This window comes from Haliotis cracherodii, unplaced genomic scaffold (assembly GCF_022045235.1).
Source record: "Haliotis cracherodii isolate W230 unplaced genomic scaffold, xgHalCrac1.p SCAF_23, whole genome shotgun sequence".
Taxonomy (NCBI): Eukaryota; Metazoa; Mollusca; class Gastropoda; order Lepetellida; family Haliotidae; genus Haliotis; species Haliotis cracherodii.
In genome coordinates, this window is record NW_027266279.1 from 939,023 (window position 1) to 951,144 (window position 12,122).

The 12,122-nt window shown below is 40.4% G+C and overlaps 1 protein-coding gene across 6 annotated transcripts in view; it reads left to right on the forward strand.

The window, feature by feature from the left end:
- The window catches only part of LOC139471618 (echinoderm microtubule-associated protein-like CG42247), a 95,947-nt gene that overhangs the window by 58,579 nt on the left and 25,246 nt on the right, over positions 1-12,122 (forward strand). For 4 of the 6 annotated variants that reach the window (XM_071254001.1, XM_071254003.1, XM_071254002.1 and 1 more), the window contains exon 1: positions 9,681-11,264. The exons of the other annotated variants lie outside the window; for them this stretch is intronic. In XM_071254001.1, coding sequence (XP_071110102.1) covers positions 9,894-11,264 — 1,371 coding nt within the window. In that variant the 5' untranslated portion in view covers positions 9,681-9,893. Of the gene's footprint in view, positions 1-9,680; positions 11,265-12,122 lie in introns of those variants that run through there. 6 annotated transcript variants of the gene reach the window in all.

Sequence of the window (12,122 nt, forward strand, 5' to 3'; positions counted from 1 at the left end):
GGTGGGTAACCTAAGCGACATCACATGGCTGGTCCCCAATCGGGTCGGGCAAATCAATATGTTTCTCCGTGTCAAGCACGACCATAACTATGATAGTCACTCCTCAAAAGACTTGGACATCGTTATATGTGTGGGGGCAGCCACCACTATCTCTCAAGTTACAATTGTTCTGTCGTTGTTGGTGGTGACAGAAGTTTTGTTTGCTTCATCCTTATGACAGATAATGACTTGGAAAGTGTTCACTTAATTCATGGTCCTCACGCTGAATGAGATGCAGATTGGTGTGTAGAGCGCTGTGTCTGGATGGCGGTGCTTTATCATTACACGACCGTTTAATCCGAGCAGCATCTTTGATATATTCCTGGTACAATTTCGTCCCAGCGTTGAGGAGTTACAAGTGTTCGTCTTTCATGGAGTTTCTGGAAGACGATTATTGACGTGCTTCCGAACGTTCTTTATAAAGATACACAGCTGCCTTCGCCTAATTTGAATTTTGACATTGGAACAAGAAGCCTCGAAGGAACTGTCTGAAGTATATATTTTAAAGTATAACGAGAAGTTATCTAATGAAATAGAGAGTCACTATGAGCCTCAAGGAGGGACAAAAGACGTTCAGGAAAAAGAACAAGGTGAGGAAATATCATAGCCATCCCCGTTTTGCACCAACGTTCGTTTCTGGTAACCGCCGTGATATAACTGGAATAATGTTAAAAGCGGCGTTAAACCCAACTCACGTTTCTGGTAACACACAAACAAGGTGTTATTCCCTCAGTTGTAGACACTCCTTGCTGTTTATCAGCAGGTTTATTTTCACAGGGCTGCTATCAATCTGATTTGTAAAGTAGATTTCTAAGGTAGAAAACCACTTTTTGTGTTGATATGAAGATGTTCCATTATATCAGCAAAGGTATCGACAATTCAAGTTTTTATTTTACAAATATTAATCAAAACGTTACAACCATATACAAACCGTGGAATTTGTGAATGATTTGTATAATAGCTTCTAATTTACACTTCCGTGACGTTCGGTGCAGATACTCGCATGAAATGGAAAAATCGTGCAGATGAATATATAAATACGACAAAACCATTTACATGTTCAGGAGCAGAAGTTTGTTTCCGTCTATATCAGGAGCATGTGTTTATGAATAATAAATCATTTTCAATCATTTTTCCTATTTATATATTTATGTATAGGAATCATTAACTCAACTTTTTTTAAATCATGGGCCAATTATTAGATATGTCTGCCTTTTCAGTCCATCCCTCATTTCGATACACATCAAGATATCGCGTTTCTGTGTACCCCTTTATCTCTTGATAGCCCTCAATGGCCAACCGTCACTATCACCCGTAGGTATTGATTTATAATGGTGGACATGTTCCCCGAAAAGGTCAATATTGTGCCTTCCTATTTAGAGTTCATTTAGTATCCACTGACTCGAAAAGGCAAATATATGAATGAAGGCATTTGTTTCATATAGAAACCAGGATTAAACGATCGTCCTAAATTAGACGCTAATTGAAGGATCTTGTCTGTAGATTATGAATGGTCTATTCTGGGGCCAGGTTTGTGGATTCATCATAAAAGGGTTTCTGTTCTTATAGAAGCGGCCTGTGAAACGACTGACACCAGTTACGCATTAATTGACCGATCTTGTCAGGAGTTCTGTAGGTCTGTTATGCAAAACGTCATGATACTAGAGCCCAATTAGACCACGGTTACAGTCATGGGTGATGTTTTCAAGGTCTTACAATTTGTCAATTCTTCCCCAGTCACCACACAGGTGAAGAGGGGAGGGGAGGTGAAATGGGGTTTAACGTCGCGTCCAAGATGATTGCACTTATATAGCGACGTGCATGCACGCGTGTGTGTGTGGCTGCTTGTACTAGTCCGAACTGATGCCTATTTATAGTGCTAGCTCACTGAGATACCATGCCGCAGTTTAACATGAATACCCCACTCAGACACAGTTTACTGACCGACCAGTCCTTGTTTTAGCCCCTTAATGCCGAGCGCCAGACAGGGTAACAACAAGTACCATCTTTTAAAGTATTTTGGTATGACGCGACCGGAGATCGAACCCCGGACCTTCCGTTCTCCGGGCGGACGCTCTACCACTAGACCACGGAGGCGGTCACATAGTTGTAGAACCCATGCTTGTCGTAAAAGACGACTAACGGGAACAGGTGGTCAGGCTCGTTGACTTGGTTGATTCATGTCATCGTATTCCAATTGTGTGGATCGATGCTCATGATGTCAATCACTGGATTGTCTGGTCCGGACTCGAATATTTGCATACCGCCGTCATACAGCTGGAATATTGCTGAGTATGGCGTTAAACAAGAAACAAGCAAACAAACATATGTGTAGACCTGGCCATTTAAGCAATCACGTATGTGTAATCTTGATTTACCTCACGTGAATGAAGTATGAGAAAGTGATATTGTTTATTATTGGCCTCCTGTTTATGTTAAGTCGTAACAGGGTTCATGAGTGCAACTTTGTCTTAATGAAGCATTGTCTACCAACCTTACTTTCTATTGATATCTGATAAGACTGTCTGAAGAACCATGTTTTATATCTTTACAAAGCATTAACTCCCATTGTTCACTTCTAATGCGCTCAGACTAATCCGCTAAGTGCCTTTTCAAGTAGGGGTTTCTGCTTTTTTGAGGATGGCGACACTGAGCTGCACTGAATCAGCCACGTTGGAATTCCGGGGAAGAACACATCTCCTGTGCCTTTATTTGCGTCGAGGGGCGGTGGGGTAGGTCAGTTGTTAAAGGGTTTGCTCGTCACGCCGAAGGCCCGGGTTCGATTCCCAACATAGGTACAATGTGAAGTCAATTTCGGGTATTCCCCGGTCGTGATATTGTTAGAATGTTGCTAAAACCATACTCATTTATTCATGTTGAGGACTGAGGACCGGGTGGTAAGACTCGGGGGATTGGCTGAGGGGGTGTCACCGTTTCCCTATAGTATGTATAATGCCTCATACTTTCAGTCGTGGTTGGTCCAGACGCAATTATTGACATGCCGCTGTGATAATACTTGAATATTATTTCCGTGGCTGAGACGAATGTCTTGGTTTTGTTCACTTTATACAGTTTCCCTACCCGCCGAAAGGGTTATCCTCAATTACAACTCTAGAATACAATTATAATTATTTCAAATGGGGCATTTGTAGAGCACGTGAAGATGGATATTCGAATATTGTCCACTAAACATTGTAATTCTGACCCAGCTGCCACCTTTTCCCACTCGTAAAGAACACCAGAATAAAACCAGCAGGAACCACAAGCCGCCTTCAGATCCTTTTATATTTACTGTTATCGATTTGACAGTCAACAGAATCGCAAAAACACGTTTCGCCCACAGAGAATATTACGCCATCAAGTGCATGTAGTACCTTTACCGTGGGAATAACTTGTCCAAACGATGTCAAGATCTTTTGAATGTCCATTAGATTACACTGATTGACTTAAACAGAGCTGGAGAGAGGAATCATGGACAGAGTTTAACAGCGTCTGTCTAATGAAGTTTATTCAGATTGGCAGATAACTGTTTTATTATGGGAAATGATGGCTGCTAAAGCATTGCCGATTACTTGTACAATGAACGAGACAGACGCGTGGATAGGTGAATGCATTTGAAATAAAACGGTTGTCAGCTTTTATGAACATTATGGGCACGTTTACGACAGCCAGAGCCTACAAGTTGACGAAGGCGTTATCTTGTGGTAATTTTCTTCGGACCGCCTCCGTGGTAGATCGTCCGCCCGGAGAGCGGAAGGTCCGGGGTTCGATCCCCGACCGCGTCATACCAAAAGACTTTAAAAGATGGTACTTGTTGTTACCCTGTCTGGCGCTCGGCATTAAGGGGCTAAAACAAGGACTGGTCGGCTTGGAGTCAGTATACTGTGTCCGAGTTGGGTATTCATTTTAAACTGCGGCATGGTATCTCAGTGAGCTAGCACTATAAATAGGCATCAGTCCGGACTAGTACAAGCAGCCACACAAACACACACACGTACATGCACGTCGCTATATAAGTGCAATCATCTTGGACGCGACGTTAAACCCCATTTCACCTCACCTAATTTTCTTCGTAGGCATGTTACGTCGTATTTTGTGAACTAAGTTATACAATGGTGATGTTATTTTCAAATCACCTATGATATTTGTAACCTTAGGGGGTGGTGGGGATCAGACAATTATCTCAAGAGACGCAGATAAACAGCTTTAAATTAATTAAATTTAAGGTTTGAGCGGGAATTATAGGAAATTCATTAGTTAATCAAACATATTCTGAACCCTGTTGACAACTGTAGCTGCAATTAACCGGCAACACTTTCCTCTACATCCTTTATAAGGAACCAACATCCACGAGATACCATGACATGTGACTTGAAGGTACGCCCTGCCTGTACTTGACTTGTGATGACTCTACCAGACCTTCCCCACGCTATCCCAAATGTTTAGTGTTACAGTCATGAGTAGATGTGTACCTACATCTACATATGACATGAAACTTGTACCTACATCTACATATGACATGAAACTTGTACCTCTATCTATATATGACATGAAACTTGTACCTATATCTACATATGACATGAAACTTGTACCTCTATCTACATATGACATGAAACTTGTACCTATATCTACATATGACATGAAACTTGTACCTACATCTACATATGACATGAAACTTGTACCTCTATCTACATATGACATGAAACTTGTACCTATATCTACATATGACATGAAACTTGTACCTATATCTACATATGACATGAAACTTGTACCTACATCTACATATGACATGAAACTTGTACCTACATCTACATATGACATGAAACTTGTACCTCTATCTATATATGACATGAAACTTGTACCTCTATCTACATATGACATGAAACTTGTACCTCTATCTACATATGACATGAAACTTGTACCTATATCTACATATGACATGAAACTTGTACCTATATCTACATATGACATGAAACTTGTACCTATATCTACATATGACATGAAACTTGTACCTATATCTACATATGACATGAAACTTGTACCTATATCTACATATGACATGAAACTTGTACCTATATCTACATATGGCATGAAATGTGGAATAACTTGCCTACAATGTGTACAATTGGCCATTATAACTCGTGTTTCCGACACAAGGAGTATTAGAAAGTATGTTGTTTCCAAAGTGATCATTTTGTTGATAAAATATGTCGGCATGGGTGGAGTATTGATCAGAGTAGCAGATCCTTATTAGAATAAAACCATCTGGCCTTTAAAATAAATAAAAAGAAGAAGGAATAAAAGGCACAGAATTTCCCTTGGGACTGGGTCTACTAAAATCTAATTCATTGTTGAAGGCGACCGTTACGGTTTGGTCGTCATGTTCTCCGTTTCACGATCAAACCATTTAAGCATAATCTTTATCACTAAATTACTAATGTCGCACACATAACATATTTGTTTTTTTATGTAAATAAGCAGCTACAAATTGACACTGTGAGTATGAAGATAAAACGTAAAGTAAATAAATAAGAACCTGCCGACAGTAGAATCACAATTAACTTGTTATTTGTCATCAGTGTTTATTATTTTTCTGATAACCATTGATCACCCCTAATTTCATATCTGCCTCACAAACTACCGTCAGTTTAAATGGATTTTTGATTGAAATGAAAGGGGAACTGTGATGGGTTTTTCTATGTATCCTTTATTAGTTTATATACAGAATTACATGAATGGATCATTGAAAATCAATGATGACACCCTGTTTTATAAATGGTTCGTTGGTTTCAAAATAATCAGTAATAATTTAATTTCGGGCAGTTTTTTGGACAATTTATATTTTCGATAACCCCCCCCCCCCTCCCCCCCTCTCTCTCTCTCTCTCTCTCTCTCTCTCTCTCTCTCTCTCTCTCTCTCTCTCTCTCTCTCTCTCACACACACACACACACACACACATACACACACACACACACACACACACACACACACACACACACACACATACACCAGAATATCAAATACTCGGTGTTATCCAGAGGAATAAGTCTGTCCGAAGGTGATGGGGGATAATATTGACTTCTCATGGCCGTATGTTATGAAAAAAAGACTATTGTGAGTTTAAAACTATTATTCGACTCTAAGTTTCAAAGATGAAAAAGTGTATACAAATAATCACATAAAACATTATCACAAGGGCTTTGAGAAGGTAATGATCATTGCTCTTAACCAATTGAAGTGTGACGGGGTTTTGTTGGCAGGGACTACTGACAAGTACCATAGGACACCCTATGGTAAATATTGAAGAAAACCATTATCTCGATCAATATAACAACGAAGACTGTTCATTTATTGTCAACACAGTTCATTTATTGTCAATACAGATACCATCTCGCCTGAGGCCAAAGAATACAAGATGTATTATCATTAATAATATCAATATTCACATTGTTATAATCTTTTCAAAACGAATATAACCTAAAGGTGATGATATTTTGCTGCATAACTGTGAAAATGATTTGTCATCGTTGTATACTTCGATTTTCACTTACAAATAAAGGATTCTTTTGTTGTAAACGTGAACTTAGTTAGTGCCAGGGAACCTTTAATGGAACTAACAGCTAACAAAAGGAGAACAATATTCACGCATGTTTGAAAACGTTAGGATTGATTGAGCTAAACCCTTTAACCAAAGTTGAAATGCACTACAAAATTGTACTATTATGTCTCTACGGAGTGTGGGTCAGTTGACCACTAAAAAATAAACATTTCTTGATTGATTGTAAAGTATCTTTGGATTTCTCCTGGATGGGTTGTTTGAGCACTTTGGATATAGTCGAAATCGTACATGTACTCAGATAGACAGACGTTGTCGCGTTTATTTACTGAAAATCCTTGTCCCTACCTCTGTGATAAACAACAGCATGTACACGGATAACCTTTACTGCACTCAGTAAGACGGAGCCAGGGGATTTTGTCAAGTTTTGTGTATTTTTGTATTACCTTTAACCTTTTGTATTGCTCCCCTTTAGAAGTGAATATTTCATGAACAAAAGTCGTGCAGCTGCTATTTTCTATACTTTCTATTCTACGCGACATACACATATTGAGCAAAAGGAACACGGTAACCGGAAATGACACGGGCGCAGAGCGGAAATGTCTCACGAACTCTTCCGTGACAAAGACACGTCTCCATTACAAGACAACTGATGAATATTACATGTATATACTTTGTGAGAAGAGAGTTAATTGAACCAATTTCCTTCACCGTTAATTGAAATTTCGGCTTTTGAACGCTTTGGATGTTATGACAAGGTACGAGAAGGGAGTGTGCTGTTATGTAGTTGATTTATGCCTTGGAGAGAAACAAGAGCCCATTGCTTACAATAATATCATTGAAGAATATTTAAATACGGTAACAATCTACAAGCGGTCAATGTGTGTGCCCCTGTACAAATGCTCCACAATGAATTAACTAACACAGCTTTAACGAACGTCCGGCATATTTGTGGTCTGACAGAAAGACCTGTAGGTTCCGATCTCATTGTGACTCACACGCTAATATTCGGAGTACACAGAGGTCGGCATAGATTTGTGTCTGAATCTGGACTCCTTAAATCTTTTAATCATACACATGAACTTGAAGAAGACGTTTTCTGTAACGCTATTTAATAAAAAGAACAAAGTTCCTGCACATTCTCATCTTGACATGTCATGAAAATATGTTTATATTTACCTGTGGGTTCGGATAGTCGAGTTTTGGTCTAGCAATCTAGTTCAGTCATTTGGGACGTAGGGTCGATTGTGGTCAGATTGTCACATCGAGGTACGATGTTCTGTTATAATGGAGGGGCGGTGGGGTAGCCTAGTGGTTAAAGGGTCGCTCGTCACGCTGAAGACCCGGGTTCGATTCCCCACATGGACACAATGTGTGAAGCCCATTTCTGGTGTCCCTCGCCGTGATATTGCTGGAATATTGCTAAAAGCGGCGTAAAAACATTCTCACTCACTGTTATAATTGTCGCCTCACTCTCGCATTTACGAGAGATTTGTAGTCTACTCCTGCTTGCCTTGAGGTTTATTCAAATCAGGTAGTTTTTTCTACACATGTTCATAAACATAGTTACCATTTAAAATATTATCTTTTGTGTTTCTCCTAGCGTATATGAAGATACTAACATGCTATGTATTTGTGTAAACGTTATTTATAAAACACTCTTTTTCTTGACAAAGAATTTACTTAAAATAAAATAAGTACAAAATTTAAAAAATTGCTTAAACAAATTTAAATAAGCTATGTAATAATTATGACAACAAATGTAAATTTCAGATGTATGAAAGGTTTAACTGAAATAACAGCTTTTTTGATTGATTTTCACTTTAGGAATTCAGGTGATTAATTCAACGGACAACCTGAAGATTAAAGTTACCATGTTACCAGAAGCAAACAATACGCTATTCCAACTTTACATTAAGGCTTTTACACGAGTAACAGAACCCAAGCATGAGTCTATTCTAACTGTACATTAGGAGAAAATCGACAATCTCTACACATGCAAAATACAATACACCCGTGTCATTAAATCATTTCAATCTAACAAAATCGGATTTTGTTTGCCTGAATAACCTGTGATTGACAACGAGTTACATAATAGTAGGCCGCGGATGAGCTCGCCCTGAATCACCCCTTTCCCCAGGCGAAAAGCGTGGTTAGCAACCACAAACACACCTCCACCCATTGATGTCCACCGCCTTAGAAACGCGGCCTCCAGAATAGATCAACACCCTGTGTTCATACAAATACATGCTCAGATAGCAATTGAGGCGCGAGTTTGTTGAACATGTAATCTCCCGGCATTGAAATCATCAATCATATCCGTATTCAGCGGACGCTAGAGAGAAGTGAGATTTGGCGTTGATCAATGTAGGGTGAGGGAGTCAAGTTTTTATTGGTTGAGTCTGAAAGCCGTTGAAGGAGGAGCGTCCCTGTACAGTACTGCGCATATATAAATGCTTCAATGAAAGACGTGGTGTCAGTCTTTCATATATCTACCCGTGAAGATCCGGGTTAGAATTGCCGTTAAGCAACCCATGCTTGTCGTAAGAGGCCACAAGGATTTTGTATGAAGACAACTGCTGCAAAGCCAGATATATATTTTAAATTGAAACTGAGCCTGAATAGTATTATAAGAAAACACCTTACAAAAATGATTTGTTTGCGGCAGACAATTTTGTGTGTCTGAGTCATACTTATCTTTTCCAACATTTTACTGGGACAGATTCCCCCCCCCCCCCCCCCCAGTCTCTCCCCCCCCCCCCCCCCCCCCCCACACACACACACACACACACACATTGCAACTCCCCAATGGAGGAATAAAACTATATATTTCTTCTAGCCATGTCTGCTGACAACCACCACTTGTTTCTGGCTGGTACTGTACTGGATTTTACAAGTCCCTGCCGAATAATGTCGAAATGTTTACATTATGATGATGGTCTATTCAATGCACTGTCCTTTCAATAACATTGTAAAACCTGTCTTTGTGAGGCGAATAAAAGTCGGTATTGTGTTTTGTTTGCTTCGGGTGCTTGCGAAAAATGCCGCCCTTGGAAATATACTATTCTGACAGTTCACGGCCTCGTCTGGCGATCTTGGATGTATGTAGTTGTGGAGGTAGAGAGGATACTTTCCTTCAGTTGCGGTCAAAAGTGGGTTGATACCAAGGATGTCCTGACCATGGTCAGATCATGGTCCGCGTTACGTGTGTTTATCACGGCCCTTGAAGCCAGTCCACATTGACAATGAGTGTAAAATTCAAGATGGCGGACTGACATATTTCTAGGAGAATTCCACTATGGAATTGTGGAAGGCTTTATTGCTCTTCGACGAGCAAAATCCACAGCCAGAAAAACCTCCCACACCTGCAAATGTGCCAGTCTACAAGCCACCGAAAACGTTTGAGCCAAAGAAAGGAGATTTTAGTTTCTTTGAGGAATACAACGAGCCCCCGAAAACTGAAACTGTTACTCCGAGAGACGCGAACGGTAAAGTACCATTGCGATTGGTAGATCCTAAAAATGCTGACCAACCGCTGAATGGCTTTCGGTACAATGACTTTGTGAAGTTGGATAGAGGATATCTCGCCGAGTTTCCTGATTTGGAAGGTCGAGTGAATTCGACCAGTAACCCAGCGACCTATGGCCCGACTTCCTCTACACGATCAGGAAGTGTTGCCATGCCTGTTAGTGAATATAACGATGCTGTCAAGGCTCCTTGGGAAGGCAAAGGTCGTGCCCTTGACCTTGACCCTTTAAAAGGTCAACGGACCTATTCGGAGCCTGTGCCGTACATGTACTTAAGGGATTACAAGCAGTACAGAGGACGAGGATCGGATTCAGATGGCAACAGATCCGTTCCCATCATTTCCCGGGAAGGGTCGCTGGCACATAGTGACATTTCTTTGCCCTATTCGGAACCTTATCCTGGCACCAAAGCTCACAGAAGGCGCCATGTTAGAACTAGGAAGCGACAGTATGTCTATATACCTCCACGGGAGGAGGCAATAAGAGAGGCTTCAGAAAGGTCGGAACCGGATACGCCGGAGGAAAGACCTAAACGTGTGTACAATAAGCCGCCAAGAGATTACAGAAGGGACCGGAAGCATAAATCCCGTCCCCTTGTCAATAAAACCAGAAGGGGCAGATCGCGTCCAACGGACAGCGATGTGTCAATAGATTCTGATCAGACACCTGATCGTAATGACAGACGTAAACGCAGCGGTAAACGAGAACTTTCAGGTCGTCGTCACGAATCTCGCCAAAGGTCATCTAGTCATTCCGGAAACAGAGACAATCGTGCTCCAAGAGACATTCGTTTGAAGGATTCTTCAAAAAGAAGGGGCAAGACATTTACCAAAAAAGCCCAAAAGCCGATAGACCCCACTCGCTATGTGGCACTTTCTTCGAGAGAGTCCAGGCGATCCACGAAAGGCTCCAGAAATGGGCAGAGAAACAATGGAACTTCTGCCAAGCCAAGTAAACATGAAAAGGGATCCAGTTACGTAAACAAAGTACGTTCAGTGTACAACAGTGAACATAACAAAAGGCGAGAGAGAATCCCGTCTCGCTCCAGTGATGGCACAACAGATGAAGAAGAGGATGACACAACAGGGGATTCTGGATCGGTCGATTCCTCGTCAGAAGAGGACTCGTACTCAAGCTCGGAGGTTTGTTTACACGTTGCCTTGGTGAACTAAATTCCATCTCCATGATATTAAACAGCAGTTAATGTTTAATGGAATCCACTGCTTTGTTTGGGTAAACTGACGCGGAATGCTGTACGGGAAGATGTTTTATAGTCCAAGCGGAACGCATTGTAGTGGGTTCATAAAGAAGAGTTCTAACAGGCACATTCTTAACAATGAGCGATCCTGCGGTAAGGATGTTAATTTGTATTTTACTGTTATGAAATGCGTGGGAGACTGGTAAATGGATTGACTTTTAAATGGGACTTTTCATGTATATACAAATATCAATTTTTCACATTAACATATATATAAAAAGCTAACTCTCAGGCACAATATAGTAATAATTAAATAAGTGGAGTAAGATTGAACACAGTTTTAATAGGCTAGCGCTTTCAACTCGTACCACGTACGAATCTCATCAGGCCATAACTTTTTCAGAAGTCACTCATTAATGGACACTTCACTTAACTAAGAGATTAAATTAGGTAGTTTGTGCTTGTGGAACCTCTCTGTTCACATTACAGACTAATTGACAAATGTAAAAGGTCGACTGTACTGACAGAATTGCAAACATATTGACATTTCACTGCAAAAACGTACCTTTCAAATTCATCAAGTTTTGTTGGATTTCCCTTACTAGCTATGTCTATGTAATTTGTCGACACAAAGGGCCTGATTGTACGGTGAGCAAGGAGAAGAACACAAAGTAAATGTGGGCTCAAAGAACTTATGGAGAGTAAACTTTAAGGCTCAGCATAAAACAAATGATTAATTGTGTAAATATTGCCAAAAAGTTGAATCCTATTAACTCTCCTGCTTGTAGTAACACATGAAAAC